We start from the raw sequence: 15788 nt of genomic DNA, 5'->3' as shown, positions 1-15788 counted from the left end.
GAAGTTTTGGAATCCCTATAAGAATTCCTACTAATTAACTATGGGCTTTGCTACATACAGTCGGGAAATACAGTCGGCGTGCAGTCGGCTGTACGGAATGAATAAAAAAAAATTATAAAAAAATTATTTTATATTCAAGGGGACCTACATGAATTATAAAAAGTTATAAAAATAATTTTTTTTTTCATATAGGTTCCATATTAATTTTTTTTTTACAGTCGACTGCACGCCGACTGCATTTCCCGACTGCACAAATCATTTTTGATTAACTATTTGAGTAATCGATTTTCTTTTACTTATAACAAAAAAAAAAAAAAAGAATTCCTACTATCAATATACGTGTGGCTCACTGAAACCTTTCCCCAAACACCTTTCCTACACCGTTTCTTTTCATCACCGCAGCTTCCATATATATTTCCATGGATTCCTTGTTACAACACACCACTCAGAATAGCAATTACAGCAGAGTTCATGACAGCAGTGCAATATGAACCTTATTCTCTCTTTGAAAATGCTTAAAAAAATGCGTCTTTCATGAAGGTTTCCACGATGGACAGATTCTAGCCAGGCAAAAGGTAAAGAGAGAACCTACCATTGTGATCAGGAAATACTAATTTCCTCTTTACCGTGGATAGATTGGCTGTGAATGTAAAGACGTCATTCATGACGCAAAGCAAGTGAGAAAGAGGAGTAATCCCACGCAACTCTTTCGTTTTTTCTTTGAGTTTATAGAAAATAAAATATAATATAAAATAAAAGGGAAAGAACAGAGAAAGACGGAAATAAATTTTGAAGGCTATGCCTTCACTTTCTAAATCATTATTAAATACTAGACAAATATTCCTATTTATAAAAAAATTACAATAAGATAAGATAATTTAAACACCTTAAATACTACAAAAATTAAGTTAAGATAATATCAAATCACCTTAATTTCATATTTTCTTCAACAGTTTATAAACAAGCAGCACAAGCTTCTCAGGGTTTAGACTCTAGAGCCATTGCCCCCCGAATAGCCGCCCCAAAGTTACGATCTCATCCATGTCAACCAATGGCGTGCACATCGCCGCTTATCCCTTCCTAAGTTCAGGTCATATTATACCTCTGCTTGACCTCCTCAACCGCCTGCTCACTCGCGGTCTCACTGTCACCGTTTTCGTCACCACCTCTAACCTTCCTCTGCTTCAACCTTACTTCTCCGCACACCCGTCTTCTCTCAAGCACTTGGTTCTACCATCCCCTGATATAACAGCTCCTCCAAAGAAGAGGCTCTATGCAATCATGCGCGCCTTACGTGACCTTCACTATTCTATCCTCCTCCAATGGTTTCGATCTCATTCCTCGCCTCCTGTTGCTATTATCTCCGATCTCTTTCTTGGCTGGACCCAAGACCTTGCGTGCGAGCTCGGCGTTCGACGGTTAGTCTTCTCACCTTCTGGTGCCTTTTCGATGTCGGTTGCTCTCTCTATGTGTCGCGATCCACCCGAAAACGCTGATCCAGATCAGGATATCAATTTCCAAGTTTCGTTTCCAAATATTCCGGACTCCCCAGCATTCCCATGGTGGCAGATTTCCGGACATTATAAAAACGTAGAAGGGGACTCGGATTTGGAATTTTTTAGAAACGATTTGCTGGCCAACACGGTGAGTTGGGGGATGGTGTTCAACTCGTTCGTGGAGTTGGAGCGCGTTTACTTTACTCATCTGAAGAAAGAACTCGGAAATGATCGTGTGTGGGCCGTAGGACCCGTATTGCCTCCTGAGAACGGTGATTTACAGGAATACATTGTTAGAGGTGGAGTAAGCTCTGTACCGGGCCATGAACTAATGAATTGGCTGGATGCTCGTCCAGACAACTCAGTTGTCTATGTCTGCTTCGGTAGCCGTGCGGTGTTGTCACAAAGGCAGATGGATGTGCTGACTGCTGCGTTAGAGCAAAGCGGCGTCAAGTTTGTTTTGTGCGTGAGGGTGCCTCGCAAAGACGAGCAGCAGCAGGCGAATGCTGATCATGGCGTGATTCCTGATGGGTTCGAAGATCGCATGGAGGGCAGAGGATTTGTGATAAGGGGATGGGCGCCGCAGGTCTCAATACTGAGCCACCGAGCAGTGGGTGTGTTCGTGACTCACTGCGGGTGGAACTCGGTGCTGGAGGGGATTGCTGCGGGAGTTGTGATGTTGACATGGCCAATGGGTGCGGACCAGTACTCGAACGCAAAGTTGTTGGTGGATGAGTTAGGTGTTGCAATCAGAGCTTGTGAGGGCACTCAGAACATTCCGAAGTCAGCCGACTTGGCTCGGCTGTTGGCCATCTCAATTGATGAGACTAGGCCAGAGAGGCTCTTGGCCAAAGAGCTGAGTGCTGCAGCCGTAAGTGCAGTTAATGGAGGAAGTTCAGATACAAATTTGGATGAGTTCATCAATCAATTGGGTGATCTTGGAAAGTGATCAGAGCCATGTGTTTACTCTAATACATATGGATTATTGTTTAACCATGTGTCAATCGTATTTTCTATATACCTGCAAACATTCTCTTGATGTCTCCCAAAAAAGAATGTATTGAAAGAGTTGATTAAATTTAAGAGTTTCAACTAGAAAAAGAGATAGAGATATGAAATAGATTCCATAATATATAACTGTACAACAAACTTATGTATGATTAATAAGTTTCCAACTATTTGCTACAAACTATTTCAGCAACAAGCTTGATGATATTGGGACGTTTTGTTTATTCTCTCAACTTAGTATTGAAAATTCCCATTTGATAAAAAAGATAAAAAAAAAAAAAATGAAGCTAGTGGCGATAACAAATTCTCCTTATGATGGACCTAGTTTGTGGATCAATAAATATTACACCCACAAAAAGATTTTATTAAAAAAAATTAAAAACTGAATTGATTTTATGTGATATGTTAAATCTACTATAAAATAAAAGTAGTTAGTTTACAATCTGATATACCACATCAAGACACTTTAGTTTATAAATTTATTTTTATGAAATCGTTTTGTACCTAAAGTATTTGCAAGGGATAAAATATAACAAGAGGGATTCATCGTAAGGGAAGAATGAGAAGAAAGAATGAATCGACAAAAGGATGAAGGTGGATGTAGTGTCAAAAGAAAGAAATAGTGATGTGACATAAAGTAAAAGTGGGCAGAAAATAAGAGAATAGGGAACCAGACGACTAGTTTTGGCCAGGCTTCTTCAAGGCTTCACCTTCTTCAACCTTACTACAGAGAGTCCAACGAAGGTATGAAAACTAGAGGATAGAACTTAGATCTCCATTGTACAGTAAGAACGAGAGATGATGAGAGAATGTAAATAAGCATATTATAGTGGATTCTCCCTAGGACTGTTTGTCTAGGCCGGTTTTTATTGGGCCCAGACCAGAACTCGGATAATCGGATTTCTGGTTACCGTTTTTGGCCCGTGTTTGACCTGAGCCAAAACCCGCATGTACAAAACTGCTTATACTTGGTCCAAACCCGAGTATGAAACCCGATTTCCAGAGTCTTACCCAGTTAACCAGGTTTGTATATATATGTAAAAAAAAAAAATCCGTATCTCTCTCTCTCTCTCTCTCTCTCTCTCTCTCTCTCTCTCTCTCTCTCTCCCTCCCTCCCTCCCTCCCTCCCTATTATCTCTATGCCGAAAACCCTTTCTCAGTCTCTCCGAAACCCTAGCCATCATTTCCATCCTCGTGCCTTGTCTTCATCTGCGTGCCTGGTCTTCATCCTCGTGCCGTCGCCTTCCTCACGTCGCACCATCTTCTTCATCACTTTGCTCTGTCATCTTCATCCTTGTGTGCCGTTCGATCAGTTTTTCTGCTCTCTCTGGGTCTTGCTTAAATGCTTTTCTACTATGTTACCTTTACTTTGTTCAGAATCTTTGGTCCGTTTAGGTTGTTTTTGCATTCGAAATGGATTAGATGGACGCTTTTTTTTAATGTAACTTTTGTCTACTATATTCTATAGAGTGTTGTCCTTTTTGTTTTAATGTAAATTTGATGCCCGACACTTTTGGGTATTTGTTTTGTGTCTATATGGGTGTATTTAGGATGTGTTTTGATCTCGAGTCCTTACCCATAATTTAGTTCATAATTTAGTTCTTGAATCTTCTTTGAATCCTCTCCGCATGAGCAAGCATCTCCCTATTCTGCTTTTTTTTTTTTTTTGAATATTTTGGGTCATTTGATTTTATAACATTTGACGCAAGTCTCACTCTAAAGTTCTAAACCTCTCTTGGCTTTGAAGGATCTGAAACTCACACTACTGTGTGTCTTTCATCCTTGTTTATTAAATTTGATAGATTTAGATATGGGGCAGTTTCTAGAAAGAGCAGATTTTTATTTATTATGCATGAAATCTAATTGCTAGTTATTTTTTCTTTCATCTATTCTAGATGTCAGTTGTTTAAGAGTTTTTTGCCTTAATTGCCTTCAAGTTCCTTCATTTTCAATGATTTAGAAGCTTTTGGAGTCTGTTTGAGAACTGGGGAGCAAAACCAAACCCTTTTCACATGCTTTATTAGCTATTCCATCTCTTGATTTTGGAATTTGGGATTTTGTTCGTTTGTGCTATAAGCCTCATGCTTAAATGTTATTATTCATTTACTCATTAAGATGGCTCTGGTTTTGTCACATGGCCTACTTGCCTCTTTTTTGCACTCTTCTATTTAGTAGATTGGTGGGTTTTGCTTAGTTACTTAGTTTTTGGTAATCTTCTATTTAAAATTGCTCACATTTCTAGCTGAGTTTGATTGGGGATTTCACATTTGTGGCCGAGTCATAAAGTATTACAACAAATTCTCAAATACTTTAGATGAATATGCAAAGGCATCTCCACAAATTTCTCCTTGATCTTTTTTTTTTTTCTCTACTCATGATGATAAAAAAAAAAAATATTACAATAGAATAAAAGTATTACACAATGAGTAAATGCATCTCCACAAACTGTCAAAACTCTTATTTGCACCCAAAATTGATTAAGGACCAAACTCGTCGACATCTAGGAGTTGGAAGAATACATAGAGTTGATGGAGTTTGAACATAAGTTTAAAACTTGAAATATTTTTTTAATATCTGTCTAAGTTAGTTTATTATATATCTAACTCTATTTTTATAATATTTTTTTAGATGATTATCTAGCTTTATCTTTAGCGAAGGCTGCTATGAATCAGCATTCCCAATCTGCATGTTGTAAAAAGCTAGAGTAAGTGAAATTTTTATTTGTTCTATTTATCTATTAATTAATTCTCAGTATTGAAGATATATATGTGAATAATGTTGTGGAAAAAAATATATTGAGGTTCTATCAGTTTAATGTTTCTAGCTTAAATATTTGATTTGATTAGGATACTTAAATCTCTGACCTATTGTTTGAGAATCACTCTTTGCATGGTACTAATGATCTTATATTTTTGAAAATATATAAAGGGATAAATTCAGTCAATTAAACTATCCCTTCACGCTTTGTTGGCACTAATAATGTTTTATCTTTGAGCCTTTTGTTCTGGAAAAGTAAGTTGTTCTTTATTAGTTCTGGTAGTTGTGATCTAGGTGAGATGCCTCCTTGATTTCTTATTGGACTGCTCTTACTTATGGTTGTGTGGATCATTTGCTTCTATTGTTTTGAAGTAATGTTGGTTGGTGGCTCGTTTTGAAGTGCTAGCATTGTTTTCAAAACTTGGTGTGGTTGTGGCTGGGTTCTCTGTCCCCTATAGTGGATGTACTCTCTTCTTTGATGGCAAACTTATCGCTAGTTTTTATTGCAGCCTTGTGCTGTTCGTGGTGGAAAGGTTATGTTATGCCTAGCTATTGTGGTAGAAATGCAAGCCTGCTGTATTGGAGGTGAGAGTGGTTATATTTATTGTGACGCCCCCAAAATCCCCACGCCCGAACACGGGGAAATTGAGACGTCCGGATGGTGACAACCCGGGTCACCATCCCATCGTCGGGTGCCGATTGTGTGCAAGGCAACAGATGTGTACAGAGAAACTCGCAGCGGATAAAGAAAGTCATAACTAAGTACCAGAATTTTTCTTAACGTAATACAAGCTGTTTAAAACATACATAGATAAATATTACAAAACACGAATACAGTTTTAAACAAATATAAAGATAGCATCAGCAACCCGGCGGAGCCGCATCCTCGGGCTCAGCCTCCTCCTCTTCGTCCTCTAACTCTGCACCAAAAGCTACGGAACCACGAATGGTACCGCAGGTAAGTAAAACCCAAACACTACCAGATAAAAACACATAAAACTCATACAAGATGCATGAAACATGCCCAATGCACAAAGCCCACAAAAACCCAAGTTTTTCACACACGCCAAAAAACCCATTTGGCCCAAAAACACATCCTTTCCGAAAAACACGCCAAAAGTCACATTTGGCCGCCAAAAGTCCATTTGGCCCAATATCTCGCCAGAAGTCCATCCGGCCCAATATCTCGCCAGAAGTCCATCTGGCCCACGCCAAAAGTCCCATTTGGCCTCATAATCCATTATCCCATTTTAACCGTATACGCCATGACCTCCCCTAGGGGTCATCCGCACACCCTGGCTCCAGTGTCACACCGCAGAGTACCACCACGCATGTGACACCTAACGAGCGATGCCCAGTTCCGCGCCTCCCGCGCGTGCGTAGCCAAGCATCCTCTAGCCCTCGCCAGCGAAGGGCCACGGAGTCGGTGAGTAGGGCGATGCCCGGTTCCATGCCCGGCACGTTCGTAGCCAAGCATCCCCTAGCCCCGCTCCCGTCATCTCTCTCGACAACTCAGGGGACATCACTCAGTTTATTCCGCTCCCGAGTGACCAGAGGAGCTCCACCGAGATAATAACCCATCCCGGCTTGGGCTCGTGATACACACGCACCCGTAAAACCACTCACGCCAAAACACAGGCTTTTCACATAAATCCACAAACACACGTGCATGCACCATGTAATGCCATAACAATGCATAATAAAATAATCCAACAATATAAAACAAATAAACAGGCAACTCCGTCCTCCATCCATCCGACCCCCGAAACTCCTCGGACTCAGTCCGGAATCAACAACCAACAACAGTAAATAATTGAATGAGCGATATATATTTAAATCTGAAAATAGGGTTTGGAAAATACTTACAGCGCTATACGGCAATTTTAGAAAACAAGCGGCGTTGCAAACGGCGGAAAAACAGCAACGTCACAGTGAAAATTCACTGTGGCCGTGGGTCTGAAAAACCCACTTTTGAACGGGGACAAACTAGGACACGGGATTGATAGGGAATGGTCTAGAGGTGGTTGTGAAGCTATTGGAAGTGACGGACGGCCGTGGGTGGCGGCGGAATGGCCGGAAATGGCCGAAAATGGCAAATCGGAAAACAAGCTCGTGGGAGCTGCTCCGGTGGTCGTTGGAGGCCGGAAATGGGTGGGTTAGGACGGCAAGGGACCGGTGATGAAGTGGTGAAGAAATGGTGGCCGGAGGTGGAGCGACGGCGGCGGATCGGAGTGAAATCCGTGCGCCCTTTGGAAGCTTTTTCCGGCCAAATGGCCGGCCGGTTGGGGGTGGGTTTTGGAGGGGTGGTGCACCGGAGGGAGAGGAAGAGAATGGGACCGGTGGGAGGCCGAACGGTGGCCGGACGGCGGTGGTAGGGGCTGGGGAAGGTGACGCCGGCGTGAGGGAGAGGGAGGAGAGAGAGAGCACGGGGGGGGGTCCGGATCGGGGAGAGAGAAGAGAGAAAAAGAAAAAGAAAAAAAAAGAAAAAAAGAAGGAAAAAGGAAAAGAAGGGAAAAAGAAAAAAGGAAAAAAGAGAAAAAAGGAAAAAAAAGATGTGAAAAGAGATGAGGTCCAGTCCTCACTCCGGGAAAACGAAACAAACCGCCAAAAGATTAAAACCACAAAACAACTTAAAGAAACAAAACACAACCTCAAATAAATTAAATTAAATTAAAAACCAATTTAAAACACAATAATTTAAAATAAATAAACTAATATATTAATTAAATTAAAAACAACCCTTCAGTGAAAAACACGTGAAAGCGGGTCATCACATCCTTCCCCCCTTAAAAACAAATTTCGTCCTCGAAATTTGCAAAGTCAACCATCAGCGCCAAACAGATACCACATACAACTCCGAACATATTTGAGAGATACATATCATCGACAACTCCCAACAATTCCAATGGTTATTAACTTCACACCATAAATTGCTAATATCGACGACGCCTCTGCTTTACCTTCCGAATTTTCATCCTATTACAACCTTGGTAACCTAATAGCCACTTCCAAAATTAACCATCAAAAACCAAATTGCACGACCAAAAGATTGATCTCTCATTAAAACTTCGAATCACTACTAAATCTTCAAAATCAACACAAATTTGAACTCCTAAGAATCTCCAAAAATCACGCTTTCGCGCACACTCTGATAACTCACCAAAATACATAAAGGCTATATCCTCAAAATTAATATCATGAAGTATAAGCTCAAGCCACACCTAACCACAAAAAAACCTTTACCACATTTCCATAGAAAATCATATACTTCCAAAAAACACAAATCTCCACTCCTTCCTCGGGTGGCCATCGCTGCCCCAAACGAAAATCAAGATTCCACAAAAATATGTCCATTGATTGATGACAGAACCCAGTACTAAACAACCTCCAGGCCCTAATTTGAAAACATATAACATCATCCCCAAAATACACCTGTCTCTTCTAACGATAAGGAACATCTCCGAAAGGCCCAAGTCCTTCCCCGCCAACCAACAAGAGCGCCTATAACCGCTATCCGATATCCCACACTTCAAGCTCATAACCTATATTTTGAATAACATCGAATCTTGCAATAACTAGCTCACTATAAACTCCCATTGACTTCGCCTAGACATAATCAAAACGCTCTTGATAACTCACCCACCTACTTATACCCTCAAAAACTTTAGTTTTAGCACAACTAATTCCTTCAATAGCACTTCACAAATAAATCTCAAGACAGGCCATACTGTTTAGATCTTCAATCCATCAAAACTATTAAACAACACTCATGAGTCCTAATGTTTTATTACTTCATACATATGATCATGCTACCCACCTTTGATGCATAGGTTTCAACTTCCAAGATCCATTACTTCATACTCCACACATGGTGACTTAACGATCTCCTTTCAAGCTATATAACCATATCCCCAATTCTCCCAACTAGATACTTGATCTCCAAAGAAAAGTATAGCCTCACCAATTTAAATTCCTGTGTGACCTTAAGTCACAATTAATTCTTGAAGATAGACTCAACCATTAATGCCAACCATCACTCCAATTGGTAACCCACTTCAATTGTACATTCCATTCAACTTACCAAACCACTCAAAGCCAAAAAGAGACTAGGATTTGTACTCTCCGAAATCCATACACCCTCACCACCACTATAAATGGATCTCATGTACCCCTTAGCTAAGATCAATAATCATTCTAACGTATAAGTGATCCATCACTTCCATTTCCAACATCCGTACCTTATCCTCAAAATAAACAAAAATTCATTTTCTAAAACTTGCATCATCTATTATCCTCACTCGGTATGAATCAATCCTAAAACCTATCACTATAACCTCGAGCTATAACAATTATTGCCAACCAACATACCATTGAGTAACACGTTTCGACTGAACACTCCAATCTATTCACCACTATCACGTGTCGATCTCATACGTCCTTAGCCGAAACTAATAGTCATTCCAACACACAAATAGTCTATTACCTCTATTTCCATCATCTCGACTTATATCCGCAAATCAACATGAATCATTCCTATATTTGCTTAACTTATACTTTAACATTAGCAAATAGCTACCGCTTAAAACTTTATACTGAAAATGACCTTAAACCTACTAATAATCCGTTCCTAAAGGTCTCCAGAACATGAGGTCTCAACTTCGGTCAAATTCAATACCAACAATTAAACTATTGTTTCCAAAACCTCGAGTTAACAATAATCATTTTCTAAACTAGCTCGATATCTTCAATCCTCAAAGAAAAACACTAATTGGATCATTACTTCCAATCCTCAAAGGAATCCACTCTAGAAAAACTTTCACATCAACAACTCAACTCGAATCAACCTCATTTTTAATGATTACAAACTAATCACTCACTAGAGTAGATCAAGCTACAGCACTAAGTCTGTAAAACTAAGAACTCAATTCTCATTATAAATCAGTCTTTCGACTCTGCAATTCTAAAACCTTTAATCAAATAAGAATCATCTTCCGGAACTTCTAAGATCAAGGAACTTACATCCCATAATAGAACAAAAGACTCCCAAATCTTTCAAATTCTAAAACATTAATAGATAGTAAATCATTTTCTGAAATTCTCAAGATTGGTGGTTTTAATCCAAATCATTCACCTTAAAAGCTTGTAAAATCTAAAGCCCCAATTGCCACCAAATTATTCATCCGAATCACGAAATCTAAAACTCGAAATTTAATTATTTCCCCCCCCAAAGCTTGTCGAACCTAACACCTTAATTACCATAAACTTATATTCCTAAAATCTATAAGGCCCCAAACTTTAAAACTTTAATGAAATTTCATAAAATCTATCCTTGAAATTTGTTGAACTTACAAACTACTACGCTATAGACCATTTCATAAACTCCACGGAACCAAAGGACTCAATTATTCTACTTCACTAAAAGATCACCCAGATCATGCCATTCTCTTTAAGCCTCGATAATATATATATAAAACAAAACAAAACCACCCAAGGCATTCATCACGAATGATTAGATTAGACTCATACCTGCCATGACTCCAGCATTCTGAGTCGCTGGTGTCTCATCATCCACATCTCCGGATATGACAGCACAGACTCGGGCTTGCACTGCTTGTCTCGGGTTGGTTCTTCCACCGTGTCTACCTCCACGGCTTCCTTGAACTCTGACGGGGCAATCCCGAGCAATATGTCCCACTTGACCGCACCGGTAACACTGGGGTCCACTACCCATCCGACACTCGCCCTCATGAGCCCTATTACAAGCTCCACAAATAGGCACCCGGCCTCCCATACGAACACCCGAGGACGTTTGAGGTCGAGTTCCGTACCGCTGAACAAATTTCTGGGGCGAACCCGAGCTGCTTCCTTCACCAGAAAAACTCCGCCTCTTATGCCCTGGAGGGGAGCCCACACTCAGATTATTTTCCCGCTCCCCCAGGGTGGCCACATCCACTAATTCCTGAAAAGTGGATATCCGATGGCTGACCACCATACGGCGTATGTCATGGCGTAGCCCCTCCTGGAAACGATCTGCTCGCATCTCCTCAGTGGCGACAAGGTGAGGAGCAAACCGCTCAAGTTCTATGAACCTCCGGGCGTACAGCTCCACTGTCGCGCCCCCTTGGACCAGATTGGAGAACTCTCTTGCCTTTTGCTTCCTTACCGATGCGGGAAAGAAGCGGTCATTGAACTCCCTCTTGAAACGCTGCCAGGTCACCGCAGCGAAAGATCCCAACTCCGATTCCAGCATCACCCTCTTGGTATCCCACCAATCAGAAGCGGTACCTTGCAAGAGATAGCTGGCGTAGAGTACTTGCTGTGCCTCAGTGCATCCACACACCTCAAAGGTTCTCTCCAGATCTTTGATCCATTTTCCAGCCTGAAGTGGATCCTCAATTCCAGTGAAGTGTGGGGTCCTATGCGCCAGGAAGCGCTCATAGGTGCATCCGGCTTGCACCATGCTACTGGACCCTCCTTCAAGAAAACAAATAAAACCACCATAAAACCAAAAACCAAAACCAACACCATACAGCAAGAAACAAAAGAAACCAGCATGCAAAAACATAACCAAATAAACAAAACAGCAAACAAGTTCAAACAAATAAAACAAATCAAATAGCAACTTTACTTAACATAAATTTTAAAACACAACTTTAAAACATTCTGGTACTCCCTATGGGACATGTGGTTTTACCCAGAGCCAAACCGCTCTGATACCACCTGTGACGCCCCCAAAATCCCCACGCCCGAACACGGGGAAATTGAGACGTCCGGATGGTGACAACCCGGGTCACCATCCCATCGTCGGGTGCCGAGTGTGTGCAAGGCAACAGATGTGTACAGAGAAACTCGCAGCGGATAAAGAAAGTCATAACTAAGTACCAGAATTTTTCTTAACGTAATACAAGCTGTTTAAAACATACATAGATAAATATTACAAAACACGAATACAGTTTTAAACAAATATAAAGATAGCATCAGCAACCCGGCGGAGCCGCATCCTCGGGCTCAGCCTCCTCCTCTTCGTCCTCTAACTCTGCACCAAAAGCTACGGAACCACGAATGGTACCGCAGGTAAGTAAAACCCAAACACTACCAGATAAAAACACATAAAACTCATACAAGATGCATGAAACATGCCCAATGCACAAAGCCCACAAAAACCCAAGTTTTTCACACACGCCAAAAAACCCATTTGGCCCAAAAACACATCCTTTCCGAAAAACACGCCAAAAGTCACATTTGGCCGCCAAAAGTCCATTTGGCCCAATATCTCGCCAGAAGTCCATCCGGCCCAATATCTCGCCAGAAGTCCATCTGGCCCACGCCAAAAGTCCCATTTGGCCTCATAATCCATTATCCCATTTTAACCGTATACGCCATGACCTCCCCTAGGGGTCATCCGCACACCCTGGCTCCAGTGTCACACCGCAGAGTACCACCACGCATGTGACACCTAACGAGCGATGCCCAGTTCCGCGCCTCCCGCGCGTGCGTAGCCAAGCATCCTCTAGCCCTCGCCAGCGAAGGGCCACGGAGTCGGTGAGTAGGGCGATGCCCGGTTCCATGCCCGGCACGTTCGTAGCCAAGCATCCCCTAGCCCCGCTCCCGTCATCTCTCTCGACAACTCAGGGGACATCACTCAGTTTATTCCGCTCCCGAGTGACCAGAGGAGCTCCACCGAGATAATAACCCATCCCGGCTTGGGCTCGTGATACACACGCACCCGTAAAACCACTCACGCCAAAACACAGGCTTTTCACATAAATCCACAAACACACGTGCATGCACCATGTAATGCCATAACAATGCATAATAAAATAATCCAACAATATAAAACAAATAAACAGGCAACTCCGTCCTCCATCCATCCGACCCCCGAAACTCCTCGGACTCAGTCCGGAATCAACAACCAACAACAGTAAATAATTGAATGAACGATATATATTTAAATCTGAAAATAGGGTTTGGAAAATACTTACAGCGCTATACGGCAATTTTAGAAAACAAGCGGCGTTGCAAACGGCGGAAAAACAGCAACGTCACAGTGAAAATTCACTGTGGCCGTGGGTCTGAAAAACCCACTTTTGAACGGGGACAAACTAGGACACGGGATTGATAGGGAATGGTCTAGAGGTGGTTGTGAAGCTATTGGAAGTGACGGACGGCCGTGGGTGGCGGCGGAATGGCCGGAAATGGCCGAAAATGGCAAATCGGAAAACAAGCTCGTGGGAGCTGCTCCGGTGGTCGTTGGAGGCCGGAAATGGGTGGGTTAGGACGGCAAGGGACCGGTGATGAAGTGGTGAAGAAATGGTGGCCGGAGGTGGAGCGACGGCGGCGGATCGGAGTGAAATCCGTGCGCCCTTTGGAAGCTTTTTCCGGCCAAATGGCCGGCCGGTTGGGGGTGGGTTTTGGAGGGGTGGTGCACCGGAGGGAGAGGAAGAGAATGGGACCGGTGGGAGGCCGAACGGTGGCCGGACGGCGGTGGTAGGGGCTGGGGAAGGTGACGCCGGCGTGAGGGAGAGGGAGGAGAGAGAGAGCACGGGGGGGGGGGGGTCCGGATCGGGGAGAGAGAAGAGAGAAAAAGAAAAAGAAAAAAAAAGAAAAAAAGAAGGAAAAAGGAAAAGAAGGGAAAAAGAAAAAAGGAAAAAAGAGAAAAAAGGAAAAAAAAGATGTGAAAAGAGATGAGGTCCAGTCCTCACTCCGGGAAAACGAAACAAACCGCCAAAAGATTAAAACCACAAAACAACTTAAAGAAACAAAACACAACCTCAAATAAATTAAATTAAATTAAAAACCAATTTAAAACACAATAATTTAAAATAAATAAACTAATATATTAATTAAATTAAAAACAACCCTTCAGTGAAAAACACGTGAAAGCGGGTCATCACATTTATTCTAGCTCCTTTTAATACTGGTTGCTGCACTAGATGTTTCCAGCTGTGCAGATTGCTGTATTGGTTTTGTTTGTTCCCTTTGAAGGACCACTCTTCTCTTGTACCTTAAGTTATGCTGTATTTTTGTTGTTAATTGATGTCTTTCTTAATTTTGAATAAGATTACCTTACTCGTCCAAAAATAACATAAATGTGTGAACAAAATAGATAAAGCATTGATTACAAATTAGAATACAAAGGGAAAAGAAAGAGAATATTGCTAAAGCAAAAGATTCAAAGAAAAGTGTTTATCTATTGGAGAATAAATGGAATAGGTTTGATAAAATCTGCACATAGTTCTTGCTATAAGTTGATATTATGCTGAGAAAATTACTACAGCCTTCTATAAATAAACTGATTTATCTTCTTTGATTCTTGTTTTGTTGTCTTATGGGTTGTCATATGCTGTTGCTCATGTGCTCCTCTTCACTGGATTCAAGCATATTTGAAGCATTACTTTTGGCTAGTTGTATTCTTGACGTATTTTTGTAGATTTGTTTTGTCATTTTGTTTGTTAATCAAGTATGTGCTTGTAACTTTTGTAGCATTATATCATTTCTATGGTTGGTTTGGATCTTGACAATTGTTGTAAAAATTGCAAAACATGATCAAGTTAAATTCATAATCACATAATCATAGTGGCTAAAATCTGATACAGGTTAAAAAAAACAAAGGTTCATATAGATTTTTCAAAACCCGAATACATCCAAGTTTTGGACCAGGTCTGACCCGGCTTAACCCGGTCTGGAACTCGGCCCTGATTTGAGACCTAGGTTCCGGCCCGGGTGTACCTGAATTTCCAGGTTGAAACCTAGATGAACAGTCCTAATCCTCTCCTTCTTGAAATCCTGTGGATGTAGGCCTGGTGTTGAACCACATAATCTATCTCTCTCTGTTTATTTCCTCTATATTTATTTAATGTTCATTGTCATGGATGTATATACGGACACCATCCAATTTGACGAGGACAAGTTGAATCCACCGGAACCCTCACTTGGACAAACTAAATAAATTCTAACCTCGTTCGAAAAACAAGTAACTTTTTTTAAATAAACTAAAAATGAAGTAATTACTTAATTTAAGCAAGAAATAATGAATTTAATGAGTCCATCACAATAAAAGAACATGAAAATAATTTAAACAATTAATAAATTTATTAATGAGAAAAAAATATGATAATGCTTTATTTAATTTAGTAAAAATTACATATCTTAGCTATTGGTGTCATAAGGCCTTCTCGATATTGTCGAATGAGGGGTATTAAATTTGGCTTCCTCCATTTTAAGTTCTCATTCCCAAACATAAATTGTACACGCATAATATAATTAAAACACTTTAAATTTTTTAGAAACACTAGAAAACTTTAAAAAAAAAAAAAACTATATCTGTAAATGTAAAGAGTGTTGCTACTCAGCTCTATGAGTTTGCCCCCTTAAACTTACCATTAGTACAAATTAAACCTTTTATTTGCTTATTTATTTATTTATTTCAAACATTTTAAAAATAAAAAAATACATTACTTCACTAATAGTTATTTCCATAATTATTAAAAATAAATAAAAAATAAAATAAAATATTCGAACAGTAAT

At 40.7% G+C, this 15788-nt stretch overlaps 1 protein-coding gene across 1 annotated transcript; it reads left to right on the top strand.

The window, feature by feature from the left end:
- The first annotated feature begins 926 nt into the window (after window positions 1–926).
- On the top strand, window positions 927–2592 carry LOC122297702 (UDP-glycosyltransferase 89B2-like). The gene has a single exon (XM_043107842.1). It carries the CDS (start codon window positions 1042–1044, stop codon window positions 2443–2445), a length of 1404 nt encoding a protein of 467 aa, XP_042963776.1. The 5' UTR covers window positions 927–1041; the 3' UTR covers window positions 2446–2592.
- The last annotated feature ends 13196 nt before the right edge of the window (window positions 2593–15788 follow it).

The sequence above is a fragment of the Carya illinoinensis genome, chromosome 15 (genome assembly GCF_018687715.1).
Source record: "Carya illinoinensis cultivar Pawnee chromosome 15, C.illinoinensisPawnee_v1, whole genome shotgun sequence".
NCBI lineage: Eukaryota > Viridiplantae > Streptophyta > Magnoliopsida > Fagales > Juglandaceae > Carya > Carya illinoinensis.
The sequence above is the reverse complement of the archived record's forward strand: the minus strand, read 5'-3'. Positions and strand labels throughout refer to the sequence as shown.